The 19,278-nt window shown below is 44.0% G+C and overlaps 1 protein-coding gene across 1 annotated transcript; it reads right to left on the bottom strand.

The window, feature by feature from the left end:
* Window positions 1–219: 219 nt before the first annotated feature.
* LOC110295832 (sulfotransferase 1C2-like) lies at window positions 220–18,386 on the bottom strand. The gene is made up of 7 exons (XM_021164204.1): window positions 18,354–18,386; window positions 16,347–16,416; window positions 16,015–16,199; window positions 12,190–12,316; window positions 4,946–5,040; window positions 4,455–4,641; window positions 220–551 (listed from the first exon to the last, which is right to left on the bottom strand). Exons 1-7 carry the CDS (start codon window positions 18,384–18,386, stop codon window positions 418–420), a joined length of 831 nt encoding a protein of 276 aa, XP_021019863.1. The 3' UTR covers window positions 220–417.
* Window positions 18,387–19,278: the final 892 nt, after the last annotated feature.

Genomic DNA, 19,278 nt, shown 5'->3' with positions numbered 1-19,278 from the left:
TCAAAACATTAAGATACAGGCCATGATTGTCTAAATAGGCAGAAAATAAAATTTTCTCAGGTATGTGACGATCCCTCTCCTCCTTCCCACGTCTGAGCAGCTCATGGAGGAGTTGCAATAACCGCTCTTTCTGCATAGGAACCAGCCCGGACCTCACTGAACTCGCTGAAAATGAACTGAACAGAGTTCAACGACTGGAGAATTTTATGCCCCCTTTTATTAATAATTCTGCTGTCACCAAATACGATGATAATAGAGTCTCGAGAGTGCCGCTTTTGACACATTTTTGAAGTCCGTCTTTTTCACGGAAAGAACTATCTGTTTTCCACATCAATAAAGCATATTTACATGTTTCCCAGGCGCCACGCGGCAGAGAACGGAATCCACTTCACATCCCATCTGATTGCGCGTACTCCATCATGCATTCTGCGAATGGGCATACTCCTTCAAGCATCTGCCCACGTCACTGTTTCTCATCTTCTCCGTGAATAGTTCATCAAAGACTCTGTTCTGCTTCGGAGTGAAGTAGTTTATCCAATCACCCACCACTCCTGGAAAGACAGGAAATGTATCAGGCAAGAATCAGTCTCTACCCACAACACTGACAGAAGAACTCTGCCAGCTTTGCAATCAAATGGGAGTGTTTGGCATCTCCTGGTGATTACTTCTGTGAGGGCTGCATATTAATTTCCACAGTTTATAACTACTTATTTAGAGAAAGATTTAAAATAAATAAATATTTTTGCTGGAGTAGGCCAGGACGATTTAGTCTAAATGTGACCCAGTAGTGTGAGCACAAAGGTAGCTCATTTGTTTGCCCCTTGCGAGCTTGCACAGTGAGAGCTGGTCTGAGACGGCACCTTAGGAATGGGTAGCTCACCTTAATTTCAGAAATGTCTTTTCTATAGAATGAATAGTGGAGAACAATAAACATACAGAAGTTTTCCATACAAAGTATTTGGTGATGAATGTACATAGTCTGCCAGCTTCTCTTAATTTGAAAAAAATCCTGTTTTTAAGCCCCTCAGAACTTCCTTCCTCACTTCCAATATGCTGCCCTTGTCAAACTTGGGGCTCAGGTTCAATCCCTGGAGTCTCCCTGTCCTAGGACCAACGGCGCATTACTTTATCACTACACTTGTTCTCCGTGGTCTTTTGTTTCTGATTAGCTTATAAACTCTTTCAAGCTGGGGGCTATCATGTACTCTTTGTATGTAATCAAGAGAAGACATCTTAGCCGGGCTCTCATGGCGCATGCCTTTAATCCCAGCACTCGGGAGGAAGAGGCAGGCGGATTTCTGAGTTCAAGGCCAGCCTGGTCTACAAAGTGAGTTCCAGGACAGCCAAGGCTATACAGAGAAACCCTGTCTTGAAAAACAAAAACAAAAACAAACAAAACCAAAGAGTAGAGATCTTATGTCATGTGTTCAGAAGACACACATGGCTCCATTGAACGCAGCACAATGTCACCTCCAGAAAAGAAATGCATGATGTTCTAGGAATGGCTCCTTTCTTCACATTTTACATACTTTATTAAAAGCACATATATAATATTTTTAGACAGGGTCATATTCCATAGTTGGCTTAGAACATACTATATTGATCAGGCTGGCCTTAGTTCTGCCTACTGCTGTCCCCAGAGTATTGGAATTAAAGATGTGCGCCATCATGCTCAGCCCATATGAAAATTAATATACTGAGATCATATTAAGAAAGACATCGTGAATCTGAACTCAGAAGACTGTGGCCTGTGTACTAAAATTTGCTCACCATTTGGTTTGGTTTGGTTTGGTTTTCTTGTAGCTGATGTTGTTATTTTAAAGATTACGTTATTTCATGTGTATAAATGTATGTCAACATTGGATGTGTCCAGCAGACACCAGTCTTCCACGCTCACATCCAGTGCAAAGAAACCATACACAGGTGAGCCTTCCATGCTGTTAGTTACAGGTAGTGCGGATAGAGTTTCATCGGGGGATGTTCACCAGGGTTACAACCACAGGAGGTCAGGAAAATAACCATCACAGGGTTCTCTCTCTCTCTCTCTCTCTCTCTCTCTCTCTCTCTCTCTCTCTCTCGTATGGGGTGAGACTTGAGAGCAATGATTGCTTGGTTAAGAGGAATCTCAAAGGACAATGTAATGAAACACATGGGCATGGGGCCTCGAGCCCATCCCCCCCCCCATTACTCAGCCTCTTGTGATTGTTCCCTTCTCTTTGTTCCCTTGCCTCGCTTACACACACACACACACACACACACACACACACACACACACCGTAAAAGGTCTGTTTCCCTTCCATTCTTCTCCAGAACACCTCTTAACCTCTTGCCATCCCTACCTGCCTTAAACTACCATGCTGTCCTCTGCACACGCACAGCTCATGCGGTGTGCTCTTGTCTGCTCTTCTTTTTCCCTTGTCAAGCCTTCCCACCATCTCCACCACACACTACTGTGGAAACTGCTCAGAGCCCGTGAAGAACTGACAGGTTGCCACGCGTGCCTGGCCTTGGCTTTCTGTCTAATTCGGGTCCAAATCTTTTCTTGGCTCCCTTGGGCTGCTTCGTTCTCGTGGGTATTAGGGTCTTCTGTCACTCCAGCTCTTGGCTTGCACCCAGACTACTCTGCCTGGTCGCACAAGCTGCTAATGGCTCCCTGACTGACTTCTCAACTAATTGTAATGCGAGCAGGGGTGGTTGACAATGTTTCTCACCTAAACAGTTTATGGCATCTTGCTTGGTTCTTCTGTCTCACTTCACTCTCTTCTAAGCGTGTTTATACTCTGCCCGTGCCACTATAGTACACAGACCAGCTTGTGCCAGGTCCCCTCTTCAACCAGGAAAAAAAGAGATGGGAAGAGGGAAGAAGATGGGATGGGAATAGGAAGGAGTGGGAGGGAATCAAAGGAGATGGGAGGGTTTGGAAGTGGAGAGGAGGGGAGGGGAGGGGAGAGGAGCGGAGGTAATGGGAGGGACAAGGAGGGGACTGGGGGGGGGGTTGCTTCTCATGAAAATTAAGCTCTCTGGCACCAATATCTTCTCTCCTTCGTTGTGCTTTGCACAGGCCCACTACATCACAGCACACTGTTGTGTCTTCCAGCTCACACAAAATGACGCAACTGTGGTTTGGACACGCCCCTTCGCTGGCATTGGCTCTCCAGGTGGTTCTGACCCCGCCCCCTCGCTTGCATTGGCTCTCATTTTCATAACCACTTCTCAAACTTTCAGTCCCGTATCTACCTTGAAGAGGATCTCTTCCCTTACTGGGGGCGTGTTTTCCTGCCCCCACACCCCGACCACATTCATAGTCACAGATGTCTGCTGTTAGCTCTGTGCATTCCGGTCTGGAACATGAATTTCTGGAGGAGAGATGCTGTGTTTTATTTCACTATTTGCATATTAGCTCTAGAATTAGCAGCTTATTAATACTTGCTGAATTGAATGCTTGCCTCGTTTTCTTGGCTTTGGTTTTGTGACTCTGCATAAATAAGACTAAATTTCAACAATAGCAAATTTGAAAAGTTAGGGTAATATTTGTTTTACACAAGATTTGGCAAATTGTTGCTTGGCATTGATTATATTCCTTTGGGACAAGAAGGGGAAGAGACATTTGCTTTTTAGTTAAGAATCGGGCGTGCATATGTACTTAAAACATTTTGCCTTTGTAAGAGTTGTCAAACATTTCTCCTATAGCTAGATAAAAATTTACACACTTCAAAACAGTTCTAGGGGCTGCAGAGATGGCTCAGAGGTTAAGATTACTGGCTACTCTCACCAGTATCCACATGGTGGTTTACAACCAACAATTTAACTCCAGTTTTAGGGGATTTAATGCCCTCTTCTGACCTTCTTGGGAACTGTACCCACATGGTGCAGATATATATGCAGACAGAATACTCTTGCATGAAAAAAAAATTTTTTTAAAGATTCTACTTCCAGGTATTTCCTACTTGCTTCTAACTTATATCTGGAGACTTATTGAGAGAGACTTAATCCCCTTTCTTGTATTTCTATACACATTGAAGGCTTGAAACGTAACTGCTGCCATCCTTCTGCACGCAGAGGAGATTGGTTCCAGAGTTCTCTAAGTCTCCAACATTCTGAGATGCTCATTGCTGGTACAAAATGGCACCTAAGTTACATAAAACCTGCGCGTAACCTCCTCACACATCCTCCCATTACCATCCACTGTCTACATCACTTATTACAACCTCAACACCACATACGTAGTGGGGGCTTTGCTGTTGCCTAGGAAACAGTGAAAACGGAAGTCTGCACATGCTCAGAATGGGCACAGTTATCTCTCCAGGATTTCCAGTCTTCTTGGCTGACTCCCACATGAGCAAAGAACCTGTTTTAGAAACCGAGAGCCAAGCGATCCGCAGCAAAAGCCTCAGCTGCAGCCCCCTCCTGCCCAGCAGCCACCCCCTGCCCAGCAGCGCTCCCTGCCCACACACCTTTTCTGAACACCAGGTTCCTGTCGGACGTGAGGGCACAGATGACGTGATTGGGATCACAGTTTTCTTTGGCCGCATTACTTTTCATTTCACTGAATGACGTACTCCGAGCGATCTTACCCATCTCGCTGTCATTCACGTTGATGCCAAGGAAAGCAGTTATTTTCTTTAGGCTCTTAACAAAATCCTGCGCGAAAATCAAGTTAAGTGAGCAAGTGTGCCTCTTAAACGCATACCAATTCATTCCTCGGAATTTCAAGGCGAAATCCACCCATTGTTCTGTTTGTTTTGGGCAAGGTTTCTCGGTCATCCTGGCTGGTCTAGAACTCACTATGTAAACCAGGCTGGCCTCGAACTCACGGAGATCTACCCGCTTCTGCCTCCCGAGGGCTGGGATGAAGGTATACATCCCCACGACTTCCCACGTAATTACGTAATTACGCGAGTTCTCACGTAATTTGGTTTCAGCAGCCGAGCTGCTCGAGACTTACTTTTTTCATTTCTTCATAGAAGATGAATAGGACGTTTTTATCGTTTTTGTGTTCTTCCCAACTCAAAACGTGATCAAACCAGGAACCATACACAACTGGAAGAGAAGTGCGTTAGAGTTAGTGTTTACAATGATGGCGGACCCGGCCTGGCCTCGTCCACCTCAGCACTCGCCCACGTCTGGAGAGAGACTACTACGGTAGCAAAATCAAACCGTACATTTTTCTCAGTAATTACATTCTTCACTTTTAAAGCTCTTCTAAGGAAACATCAAAAGTCAGTCATTTTCTTAAAGGGTCATTCATAATTTCAGGGATTTGTTTTGTTTTGTTTTGTTTTTTGGTTTTTTTTTTTTGTTTGTTTTTTGGGTTTTTTGGTTGTTGTTGTTGTTGTTGTTGTTGTTGTGTTGTTTTTTGTTTTGTTTTGTTTTTGTTTTTTGGTTTTTTCGAGACAGGGTTTCTCTGTATAGCCCGGGTTGTCCTGGAATTCACTTTGTAGACCAGGCTGGCCTTGAACTCAGAAATCCGCCTGCCTCTGCCTCCGGAGTGCTGGGATTAAAGGCGTGTGCCGCCACTGGTGGTGGCTATACAGAGAAACCCTGTCTCGAAAAACAAAAACAAACAAACAAAAGTTTATAAGCGTTTTCCCTGGGCTATGATCTCACTATATAGCCCAGGGTAGTTCTGAGACTCATGGTACTTCTCCTGCCTCAGCCTCTCTCAAGTGCTAAGATTATAACCATGAGCTGCCATGCCCAGTTTTAAAACTTTGTTTTTAAAAAGGCTCTTATGATGATTATTGATTATTAACAATTAAGATGTGCATAATAAATTTTGAGAATATTCTAGACAGACCGATTCAGCCTTAGGAATGTCTCTGCAGCTGATAGCATCACTATACTTCCTTGTCAAATGATAGCCTAGAAAATTTCTCAAGTCTCAAAAGTCATTACATATAGCCTCCCTAGCAACGATGATTAGAAAACAAAGCATGCTCTAGTTGTCTCTGGACACCAACTCAATTGAACACGATTTATAAAGCACAGTAAGTTTAAACGCATCCTTCCAGGGCTCAGTATCATTCCAAACTCAAACTCTAGCTTGTGCCCTCCATGTAGAAGATGCTGGCGTGGAGAACTCCTGATGCCTACTCACTCAGAACACAGAGTTTAGGAAACCCCGAGTGCCCGCTAGACACTGCATGAGATGTTTTGAATAAGAAAACTTGGAATGAATTATATATGATAGCATATTATCACAATATAATTACCTAATTAACTAACTGCAATTTTTGGTGATTTCAGATTTTGAGGAAACAAATTGCAAGTACATATATATTTCTTTTTATTAATTGATTCATTCTCACAATAACATTTCATTGTGATTTTCATACATGTAGAGTATTGTTATTTGCTATTTTTTATTTGCACACACATGCACACACACACTCATACACATGCACACACTCATACACATACATTCATACACACTTAAACACATGCACACACACACACACACACACAGTCACCACTGAAGTCTAGAATCCTCATAGGAGAGGAAACACATGGTGTTTGTCTTTCTGAGTCTCGCTTGCTTTGCTGTGTCTTTTTAAACCAGGAAGTTCTGGGATTGCTATGATGCCAACACGGAGTTGGCCTTCTACCCAGGCACCCCAGGAAATGGATAGTAAATTCCTCAAAGAGTTGCTAGCTCTTCCTTATCAGTTCTTCAGGCTGTTCTGGAGTCTGACCCAATATCTTATCGCAGCATTGCCCAAATGACCACCATGGCAGTGGAGGATTGCATGTCTAAGAGTACCCACCCTTTTCCCAGACTCAGATGCCTGCAGAAGGAAGACTGCTTTTTCTCTCATGCAGCCTTAAGGAACAAAGGCTGATTTGATCCTAATCTCAAATCAGCGGGGCCTCAGACTAAAGTAGGTCTGCCCCCTCTGCCTCCTGCCAATACCCACAGGCCCCACATGAGGCCATCGACCACAGCTCTGATGCTGCCAGAAGCCTTCAGACTGACAGAGAAGCCTGGCTCCTGCAGCCGGTGACAGCAATAGACTGAGTCATGGCCACTGGTTAAGTGAAATCAACTTTGCCCATTAGAGCTTTTTCAGAAAGAAATTAATTGTGATGTGCATTTAAGAATGACTTTCAGAGTCTGGGCTGCTCATAATTTGAAAAGCAGCTGCTCTATTTGTCATAGAAGAATATATATCCCCTCTTTCTCCAAAAGATTGGAGGGCAGCTGGAAGAATCAAGATGTTATGTTGCCTTCCCGGCTAGCAGGAGAAAGCACATTACGACTGCGCGCCGAGGAATCCCTAAAGGGTTAGATTTTTCAAGTGACAAATTGAGTTACATTTAAAATCATGAACCCTCATTTTCCAAGTCATTAACAGCCCTTCACTATAAAAAAAATTCAGTTTCTAAAATAAAGGCACACCCTTCTTTGAGGGGAACTGCTTTTCTGTCTACCCCTCATCTTTACAGTCGCTGAGTCCTCTCTCCCCACTTCTGCCTTTAGCTTATGCCTGGATTATATTCTCCTACCAACCAAAACTCCTCTTCTCCTGAATGCCTGTGGGCAGAGCTAGTTCAGGCTCACCCAATCTATATGTCTGAAAAATAAGTCAGAAACTTTGCTCACTCAAAACTTCCAGAACTCCGCCCCCTTCCTATAGAGCACAGGTGTCCTTGAGATGGTATGTCCTTTGAATAGTACCCCCCAGCCCCCAGTCTTCAATCAACCTGATCACGCTACCAAGGTCACTGAGGACACCAACCGTCAGTCACAGTCATCTGTGTTACCCCTGTCTTGCGACAGCTGTGATGGCTTTACCGAACAGCTCCTACAGTTCCCTACTGGCCCTTTCTGTCTCTGCTTTCCTCTGGTTGGCTCACTCAGCTGTCTCCCTGGCAATGCTCCCCTGCTACTTTAATGCTTATTTCAATAGACAAAAGAAGAAAAAGCCACTCAGTATTGAAGCAAAACACTTCATCATTCTCTCTCTCTCCTGCTGCTGTCAGTGCTGCCACAGGACTTTACGGCTCTGTATTTAGACTCGTGATATGTGTTTCCAACCTGTGACCCCACGGCTCCCTACCCACCTACGAGCATTGTGTTAATGCTCTATCCTATGCGCCAGCTGTTTCTGCCTTCTGCCGGATAGCAATTATAATGCATTTCTTAGTTTCTAGAAATCTCTCTGAAAATACAGCCACTGTATTATAAAGCAAAACTTTCCGGAATGGAAGGCCTAGGAAATACACAGCTCTGATACAAGGTTTGAAAGGGAGCTAGAAGTGTAAAAATGAGTCCAATGTTCAGATATTAGTTTAATTGAGCTACTAATGTGGCTTGATATCACCAGAGCATAATTTATAGTTACTGTTTAACTTGACAAAGTCCTACCGGGAAGGTAAAGTAGATGATTAATTACATAAATGTCTGTCTGTATCTTTACCCTCCTGCCTTTTTATATACATAGGAAAAACAGCTCAGGATATTGTAGCACCTTCATCATAAAATAACCTCCTTGATGCACACCTGTCTCCATGTGAAGCTACTGGAGAGTCTTCCATGTCTAGTAGAATAGCTGGATTTCTGCAGTGTCCCGAGGCAAGTACTCCAGTTTCAACTCTGAACGATCCTATAGGTGGGCCGTTCTGTTAGTCTTCTTTGTAGGTGAAGCACGGGTCTCTAAATAGTTGTGGGGCTGTCCAAAGTCATGCAGGATGACGTGCAGACCAGAACTGATGCCCTGCCTTCCACCTTAGCCACATCTCTCTTCTACACCATGTGCTGCAAAAGGAGTAACACTGGCTTCAGAGTCCTTCAAACTCCCCTTGCATGTGAAACACACGCATGCACGTATGCATCTGCACAGCAGCACCAGCAATTCTGTTGCTACTCTTCCTGTGGTTTGGTGATGACGTCTTTTCCCTGAGATGGTGTCATGTAGCCTATGCTATCCTTGAACTTGCTGTGTAGCCCAGAATCATCTTAAACCCCTAGTCCTCTTCATGCATCAATCTCCCAAGTGCTGGGATTATATATCTGTGCTCTGTCTTACAAATAGAAAAAGCGAAGTTGCTGCTCACATTCAAATAAAGCTTTGAAATGACAGACGGCGAGGACAGGGCTGACGCAAGATGACGTACCCAGGGTTGACGCAGGATGGCGTAACCCAGTGGTAGAGTCATTATAGATGAGATCCCATTGCCACTAAATATCTATTCGTTCACCCAAGGTGTAAGAGAAATGCCTGGGGTGTTTTTCCAACCATCCTCTGCCTCTCTTACCAGGATGTCTGCTATAACGGTGTGGTGCTCACTGGCTGAACATTTCCGCAGCACCCGTCAGCCTCGCTACATTCCAGCCCGGCCCGGACTGGCTCTTTGTATGGCTAAGGCCAGAGAGAACCAAAATGCAGAAGAGGAGCGAGCGGGGTTATCCTGGTACTGCCCTGGTTCCTCTACCTCACCCGGGTGTATTCACCTTCTGGGTGCAGTCATAATAAGAACATGGCCAGGTTGGGACACAGGCAGCGAGAGGGGAGGCAGCTGCAGTCTGCAAAGTGGGAAGCAAAAAATAGCATGTCTCCTCTTGAGAAAAAGCAGACTTGGGGTCTGTTCTGAAAAAAAAAAAATGTGTGTTTAGATTCTGCTTATTCTAAAGATAGAGTCGGGGCAGAGTGAGGCACGCTGACCATCTTTAAATATTTAGAAGATGATCAGGCAGCTTTTTAGACTGAACACATTGTGGCACCACGGTAATGGGAAAGATTTTGGAATAATAATTAAATCTTGGTTCTACTCATTATTTGTTATGTATCCGTGAGTGAGCTATTTGGCGTCCCTAGTTTGTCACCCCTTGGAGCTGTAAACTAAGGGTGATAGCACGTACCACACAAGGTTCTGGTGAGGGTGAAATAAGGTAATATTTACCTAACACTTAGCTAAGTGTCCGTCACATGGGAATCACACAATGATAAGAATGAACCGGTATGTGGGGTGTGTGGCCGGGTGAGGTTAATGGTCGGGGTTGGAATGTTCAAGCTTAGCCTACAGCATTCTCGGGAGGTTGTGGGAGTCACATAAAGGCCAGGTGTGTGTTTGAATCATATAAAGTACCCAGCAGCCCTTCGATGTCACGATTCTGCTAGATGTGGGCATTTGTTAAGGGGGAAACTACATCGCAAGGGGTTGAGCCGCACAATCCCTGAAGCGGGGGTGGGGGAGTGGAGGGCATGGGGGTGGGGCTGTCAGTGTTGATCTCCGGTTAAGATCAACTAGGCTTGCTGCACCCTCACTGAAACTAACTGGGAAAGCTGAGAGTCTGGCAGCAAAATTTGAAATATGTCCACTTAGCGCTGACAATGTGTGCACAGGGGTAGGGCTCAGTGGGTGCAAAGGAGAGTGCATGAAGTTGGAGGGGGAGAGGGGGTAGGGATAACGGGAAGAGATGGGAGAGAAGTAGGGAGCACTCACAGTCAAATGACATTATTCACAAGGGTGACATCCTCAAACGCTAAAATATTTAAAACTCAAAAAAGTAATATATAAGTAGGTTCTTTGACTAAGGTTAGCAGCCCAGGATGGAGTGGGGGTGGGGCATTAGCAGAAAGTCAGATACTCCAGGCTTTTAGACTGTCAACTCTTTGTGACTTATTCTTTAAGTGAAAGTTGTTCACTAAACGTGTAACTAGGAAAGACTTACAGAGACACCCAAATGCAATGGAGTTCTCTAAGCACTCGCCATTTTAAACTCCTGTCTCCTAATTTCTTCACTGCATTGGCATACTATCGTTGTTTAATATTTGTTTAAGAACTGAGTTTTCAGCTGGGCACTTGGGAAGCAGAGACGGATGGATCTCTGAGTTCGAGGCCAGCCTGGTCTACAGAGTGGGTTCCAGGACAGCCTGGGCTGCATAAAGAAACCTTGTCTTGTGGGGGAAAAGTTAAACATTTTTTTTTTTTTTTTTTTTTTTGGTTTTTCGAGACAGGGTTTCTCTTTATAGCTCTGGCTGTCCTGGAGCTCACTTTGTAGACCAGGCTGGCCTCGAACTCAGAAATCCGCCTGCCTCTGCCTCCCGAGTGCTGGGATTAAAGGCGTGCGCCACCACGCCCGGCAAGTTAAACATTTTTAAGGTTCTCCCCAACATCACTGAGTCAGAGGGAGAGGAACAAAGGCAAGGAAGGCAGGGTGGCTGGACCAGGGGCCCTGAGCGCTTTGTCAGACCAAGTCTCACGCTGCTTCCAGGATCAGCTGTTTCCTGTTACCTTTCATGAAACCAACTTGCTCACGATTTGTTCATTGGTTTCTTTGGGAGGATTTATGTATGCATATGTATTTTATTTGTTTGTGATATCTACCTCCAGGCTACCTCACTGTCTTCCGCTGAGTGTCTAATTAATTACCTCACATGGGCTAAAACAAAACAAAACAAAAACAAAAAACAAAAAAAACCCCAACAAACTCTGGTGGTATATGAAAAAAATTAAGATTTAATTTTTCAATTAAAAATTAAAAGCTAAAAAAGAATTAAGAAAAAAAGAATTAACCTCTGTTTTGAAGATTTTACAAGTAGCTCACAAATATGCTCCTCCCCACAGGCCTGAAGAATGACTATGGAGTGATTAAGAATTTGCTTTAGAAGAAACAAGGACTGCTATCTTCAGAGCATGAGTGGAAACCGGCAATTAGGCTCCATCAAAAGGTGGGAGGGAGCTTTCATTTTTGGTGAGAAAGTTCAGCGTATTTAATGAATTCTAAAAGGTAGTTGTTAGGGCTGAGCAATCGTTCACAAAGCATTGCTGCACAAGATACCAGGACCTGAGTTTGAATCCCAGCACCCAAGTTACAAGACAGCAGAGTGTGTCTAGAGGCAAGTCAGTGACCTCAGCCCGGCCGAGGTGGAGACAGGAGGACCTCTGAGGTCCCTGGATGCCAGCTGCCCTCTAAGCTCAGTGACCTCAACTCAAGGAAGGAAGGTGGGCTTGATATAGCAGGGCACACACACACACACAGAGTACACAGAGCACATTCACACACACAGTACACAGAGCACATGTACACACAGTACACAGAGCTCATGTACACACACACACAGTACACAGAGCACATGGACACACACAGGCAGTACACAGAGCACATGTACACACACACACACACACAGAGTAAACAAATCCAATTTAAAATAGGAAGGTGATGATTGCTATATTTATCATATTTACCATCTCCTTTGAGGAACAGCTCTAAAAACGCAGCCCATGTTTCCGTGGAAGGGAGATTGGGGTTGTCCCTGTAGTAGTGGAACATGGACACGGCTGTATCCTTCGGATTTCTGACGATGTAGATAATCTGTTTCAAAAATACAAACAGTTTACTCTAGGATAAAAATAGCCACAAAACAAAATATTTCCCAAAAGAAAATTGCAGGTAAAACTAACCTATGCACATTCCACCTTTTTCTTTCCCTTTCTGCCCCCCACCCCCAGCATTAGCTGATGACTAAATAGCCCTGTGCTTCAGTCTCCGGAAACCCAGTGTGCATAAGACTCATCCAAGAAGAATGTTAATAAGGACATTTTTATTCCAGAGGTCCTACAGGTGGCCTAGCTTGCTGTGTTTTAAACCAGCCCCCAGTGGCCACTGGTGCTCACAGTCCAATGGACAGCTTTTTAAACCGTTTACTAAGTGTGGTCCTGTCTTTTAGAACCTCTATCCATTGTTAGGCAAAACAACTTCTTGTTATCTATATATTAGGCAACATTTGCACACAGCAAGATTTTTTCCAAACTGTCTTATTGGAAATTACTCTTATTGGAATACTAAGGTCTGGACCTTCCCTTTTTAACAATTTAATTCTTCGCCAGAAGAACATCTAAGATTTCCTCCCAGTGCCTAGGAATACAGCAACTATAATTCAGTCCACAAACATGTATTCAGTGTGTGCTGAATACCAGAAAATATTCAATGACTCGGCTCCAAGGGTGTATCAACTAGAAAGACGGGAAGGGTTTGAGTCCTCTCTCAGTGTATAGTTGATTGACAGGCAGATAATCAAATGTTCTCTCGACAATAGAGCATTGTAGGAGCTCCAAGACAGGATTACAAAAGGAACAAGAAGAATCCTCCAGAGATCAATAGAAGAGCTAGGTAATGGAGCCTTTCTGATCATAGTCAACACTGCATAGGCTAAGGACGAGATGTTCTCTGATTTGTAACGACAGTTGGGACAGACACAGTTTACCCAGATAAGGCAGAATTCGCTGTTAATACGATGCTCTATCTTTCAGTAGCATGTTCATAGTCTAGATGTGTGTGTGTGATCCATATGAATGCTGGCCCTGCTTTACTTGAGAGACGTGTAAAGGTCAATGTGTCAGGTATGAAGAACAACCTTTACCCAGCCCCACCCAGGACACTCTAGCTTACACTCTAATACAAAGCAACCTCACAGACCTTGGGCCTTCTCTTCCTCTGCCAGGCTTCCAGAGCAGAACCACAGAAACCCAAGGCTTGCTGAACTCACTTCTAAAACTCCAAAATGGAACGCAGTAGCAAACCTGATGCCTGCACTGAGGAGCCGGACACAGCTGTTTGTCAGAGAAGCAAGTCTCTGAAGGAGCCCTGGAGTAGTGTATGTCTGCATTACAGACTTGGGGAAACAATCCAGTCAGATTTTATAGATGTTGGAGTAAACTGAGAAGCCTGAAGAAGTCACTGGAGGAGGTTAGGAGCTATAAAGAAAAGTCAGGGTGGTACTCTAGGAGACCCGGGGAAAGGGACATTAGCTAAAGCATCATGGGGAGGTGGAGAGATGGCTTAATGGTTAAGAGCCCTTGCTGTTCTTCCAGAGGACCCCAGTTCAGTTCCCAGCACTCACACTGGGCAGCTCATAGCTGCCCATTATTCCAGCCCTAGGGAGATCCAATGCCTCAGGTGTCCTTGGACACAAGCATGTGCACGCGCGTGTGCGCGCACACACACAAATAACAAAAGTAAAGTCATAATTAAGCATACTAAAATGAATAACAAAATATAAATTTCAAACTATGGATTTTCCTAACAGAAAGAGAGTGAGGGAAAATACAGATTAAGAAGTAAATACAATTATCTGTAACTCCGACCCCCCTCTTCTGCCCTCCCAACCACACATACCAGCTACACATGAGGTGCAAAGACACCCATGAAAACATACCACCTATATACATGAAATACCTTTTTAAAAAGCAGAACAAAAGGCCAAGTGAAACTGAGAGGTTTGAAGAAAGGGACATTTAGAGGGACATTCCGGTCTGATCAGCCCTGCAGAGGTAGGGAAAGTTCAACTGGCTCTCAGGCCCTCACGACTAACCCACAGGTACATCCACGGAGGACCTACATCTTTAATTATATGCAGCATTGTGTCATGAGCTGATAAGAACAAGGCGTTCAGCTTGTGTTTTAATGGACAACCAGGGGACCTGCAATTGACTTAGATAAGAAAGTATTTGCTGAGTCATTTAATATCACTCCGGTCTTCTGGAGGAGTAGGGAAGAGGCTCAATTCCTTCCCATCAGCACCATTCAGAAAGGGTGCACCTTAAGGCTGTAGAGGGGAAGAACCTGTCTCAGCCTCAGGGTCCTTGCTCAAGTGACCTGTGACCCACGCGTGTCCTATGTGTGGGACAGACACAAAACTTCCCGGCTGGTAATGATTGCTTGAGAATGTCATCAGTTACTGGAATTAGATATATTCTTCCCCTCCCTCCCTCCCTCCCTCCCTCCCTCCCTCCCTCCCTCCCTCCCTCCCTCCCTCCCTCCCTCCCTCCCTCTCCCCCTCTCTCCCTCTCCCCCTCTCCCTCCCTCTCCAGTGTTTCTTCCATGTCTCCTCTCTCCCTCTCTGTTTTGTATTTAACCCAGGCACGGAGAAAAGCCTCTATCTTTCTGTTTGATTCCCTCCCTGACGAGAAAAGCCTCTGTCTTTCTGTTTGACTCCCTCCCTGACTCCCTCCCTCCCTCTCAGAAACAGCCTGTTGGAGAGGAAAATGGTTTGTTGCGTTTTGCAAATGTAATTTAGTTAAGCTTCCACTGTTCTGACAGACAGAGCAAAACCCTGAGGCCCAGCCCTGATTGGCTGTGTTTACTTGTAGCCTCTCCTGAGGGGCTAGCGCAGAGCTATGGCCACAAGATGACTGTGGAAAGAGGGTCTTCTCTCTGTCTATACCCTGTGCACAGGTGCCTTGTTCTGATTTGTACAGTTAGACAAAGGCTGACGTGGTTGGAAGAGGCTTCGTTTCTGGGAACTTTGTACATGTCTTGTTTCTGATTTCTAAACATTATTATTTTTGTGCTTTACTTCTGATCAAAATGTTCCCTTATCCACATATTCCTAGAGATTACAGTGAATGCTGGCACCATATTCTAGAAATTCACTTTTCTTGTTGGGCTATTGGCTCCTAGTAGTGTTTTTCCTATGTAGCTACGTCTCAAGCAAATTGGGAATATTTATTACACATGAACTAAAAGCAGGATCTCTTTTTCCCTTTATCCTGGAAAAATACCTCTGTGAAAATGTAAACGAGGGAGAGAAAGCTGTGGAAATGGAAAGTGTTCTTTCAAACTATAATCGGCTTTTAAAAGAACTATAACCCATGAGTTAACAATGGTTCAAGGACACCATCCTTTAGCATTTCTTCCTATAATGACTTTTTCCCAGAAAAAAACAAAATAATAAGTATAAACAGCACTTGCTTTGCGACCGTCAAGCTCCATGACAGGGCAAGAAGCCAAGGGCCCCAGAACTGGAGAGACTGCTCAGTGATTAGGGACACTGCCTGCTCTTGCAGAGAATCAGGCTCAGTTCCCGGCACCCACGTGTGGGCTTACAACTGCCTGTAACTCCAGTTATAGGACAACTTATTCTTTCTTTGGGACTCCAATGCCACTGCATGCCCATGGTGCACATACATAGCTGAAGGCACTCACAGTTGCACATCAAATAAAAGGAAAATGAATCTTTGGAGAAAAAAAGAACTGAGTATCTGAGGCTGCCCCTGGGCAGCAGCACCCACCTTGCACTGCTTCTGTTTCACAGTCACAGGAAGCATTTCATAGTTCAGATGGGTCGGGATAGCTCTTCTCTTCAGAATCCTTTTCAGGTCTTCAAATTTAGAAACGTCTCCCAATTCAAGAGGCGATGTGAGTGTGATGCCAGCATCGGGAATGCGCTCAATGACTTCTGCCAGCCAATGGGTGCCTGCACACAAACAGAAAAGAGAATGCAGTTTTAATTAAATGTTGCAGCCAAGCACTGAGAGCACAAGTAGGTTATGTGAATGCGGCAAGAGTGACTGCTATGAGCAGTCCTGACTCTCACACCCCTGGAACCTGGTGAAATGCTAACCTGGTTTGTGGAGTAGTTTCCCTTTACACTTGCTGTGTCCTTCCTTAAAATAATTTGTTAGTGCTCCCTTCTAGACCCTTCTGATCACCAGCTCACATGCCTGTTCCCTAATGTGGCTCCCATAGCCCACAAGCTCTTCTCTGTTTATAGGCTATCTTCTTCCCTCTCAACCACCCCTCCCCCACAGTTACTCTCCCTTTCTGTCTCCCATGGAACCCAGCCCCTTCCTCTCCTAGAACACACATCAGAACACAGTTACTATGGCATATGTGAGTGTGTTCACCTCCCCCTTCACCTTTTGAAGAGTGACATATAGATCTCTCTGTATGAATAGAACAGTATCTGTTTGGACCAAGTACTTAAATCATAAATGTTCATCAGATTCAGAGAGATAAAAGGCTGATACCATAGAATCTGAAGAAAGCACAGAGTTCTGTTTGAGTTTCAGTGTTTTGGAAGTGGGGTGGGGGTGGGGGTGGTGTTGTTGTAAATTAAATCTGTTATGATTGTATTTGCACATAATGTGTGGGAGTGAATGTCACAGAGCACCTGTGAATGTTAGAGGACAACTTTGCAGTTGATCTTGACTTCTCCCTTTATCAGTGCTCCCTGGATCAAATTCATGTGCCCAGGCTAACACAGCAAGTGCTTTAAGCCACGTGCCTGCCATCTGGTTGGCCCGGTGCTCTTATGTTTGTTTGTAATACCGGGGGATTGTTATACATGGGATGACACAGGGGACCAAACCCTGTTTTCCTTTCATGCTACACAAGTGCTCTTCCCTGAACATCCCTCCCCCACAGCCAGCCGAGAATACAACTCCACACTTTGCTGAAGCAAATGATAGCTATATCCCAATTTTGCAGCAGAGAAGCTAAAGCTTGCGGGGGGGGGGGGAGAGATTTTGATATTTGAAGACTATATCCTTAAGGAGGTTAAATCTGGCTAGTGTCTTATTTCATTGTGATTTCAGTGATGTGTAACATGACCAACTTCATGGCTGAATAATAAGCACTCTGTCTTGCTTTATAAGTTTCATGTTAAGTGTACTTTACAAAGCTCTTTTTTTCTTAGATTTATTTATTTTATTAGTGGGAGTGTTTTGCCTGCAGATGTGTGTGTATCTTGTGAGTGCCTGCTGTCTACAGAAGAGGGCATCAGATTCTCTGGGATTGAAATTGAGAAGAGAGAGAGAGAGAGTGTGTGTGTGTGTGTGTGTGTGTGTTCTCAAAAACCCTGATCTTTGTGCACTTTGCTTCTTCCCACGCTGATGACCTGAGCTAACTGGTGACTACACTTCATAGCTGACTGGACTTGGCTGCTCGTTGTTGAACGCCTTAACTGTAGCCACCGTCTCTATGTGACCACTACTATGGAAATTGTAGCAGGCAACTGGATGTTACATAACAAACAAAATTATCATAGAACTAAGTCCGAGGAAGTTCAGAGTGACATTACTTACTCAATGACACCCATGGGTGTACAACTCTGTACGAATCGATTCTGAAGTAAAACTTCAGCAGGGAAAGTATTTACGACTCTTATTAGTGGAGATGAAAAAAGTTATAGACAATTAAGTATGAACTGAGCAAAGGTGGCTTCGTCATCAGGACGATCTGGGCAAGATACAATGGGAATCCATCACATAGCTATTTCGCTTATTTCATATGATATATCAACATTTGTGCACCTTCATAAATCAAATGAAGAGGAAAACTTTAGCAGAGCTTCAATCATTTCACTTGAGTCTTTTTAAAGTAAGAAATCTAAATCCTTGAAAGTCATCCCCCTACCCCCCATAAAATGTCTGAGATGGAAACAGAAACAATGTTTCCATTACTGTTGCTTCTCTGTATCTTATAGTACAATAAATAAATGGAAACAATGTTTCTACCTCTTACTCTTGCATCTCTGTATCTTATAGAACACTAAGTAAATGGAAACAATGTTTCTACCTCTTACTGTTGCATCTCTGTATCTTTTAGTACATTTTAGGGGGGAACTCACCAGATTTTGGGTAGGAAACCAGAAATATGTCATCTTCTCTAGCATCAAAAGAGTCCAAGGAACCAAGGAGTTCTTCGGAAGACATGGTAGAGAAGAAGATGCCCATGTACTTATGGAGGAGACTTGGCTGACTCTGGGATGACATCTTCCACTGACCCTATTAGAGGCTGTATACTCAGCACAGTCCCTCCACAAGCCACAGACAAACCTGGCCCTTGGTCACAACCTCAGCAGAGTGGCAGAGGAGTCTTGGTATCTCCAAGTTGATATTCCATGTGTCTATATATACCTTTTGCAGTTCTCTAGAAGAATAATTTTTAAACCACAACTGAGCCAATGTCTATTATAAAAGTCATGTTATCTGGATTTTTCTGATAACACAGGTTACAAAATGTGTCCTTCCACTCAGTTCAGGCTCATTTGCATAGAACACGACCAGGCAACCAAGGGTAATCACTGTGTTAAGATAGTACCACTAATCAAATCCTTTGTCCTAAGTAGGCAAAGTCTTTAGTCGCTATAATGAATTATGTCACTGAAAGTAATTAAGAAAATTGGGTTTCTACAGTATAGGAAGTAGTCAGTATTTAAAGTTTGAGGGGACACAGCAACAGGGAAATAAGAATGTCTCCAGGAATTGGGAAATACTCTTGCGACAACTTTTATGAGCTGTAGTTTAGAAGAAATACAGTGATAGTCAGAATACCACACTAAAAAGAGATTTCCTGAGAACACATGCAGACAGGAATCTGTAGAGAGAAGGAAGTTAATTCTTATCTCACTCAATTTTAGTCTTGGTTGGTAATTTACAATATTCCAGATTCAATTAGATATAGTAAAGAAATGCTCAGTTATTTCAACGAAACTCAGTTGAAAATTTGGCTTGTCTGACAATGGAAGGAAAATTAATGAAGAAATGGACAAA

Source organism: Mus caroli, unplaced genomic scaffold (genome assembly GCF_978045245.1).
Source record: "Mus caroli unplaced genomic scaffold, Mus_caroli_1 scaffold_7, whole genome shotgun sequence".
In the NCBI taxonomy this organism is placed as follows: domain Eukaryota; kingdom Metazoa; phylum Chordata; class Mammalia; order Rodentia; family Muridae; genus Mus; species Mus caroli.
The sequence above is the reverse complement of the archived record's forward strand: the minus strand, read 5'-3'. Positions and strand labels throughout refer to the sequence as shown.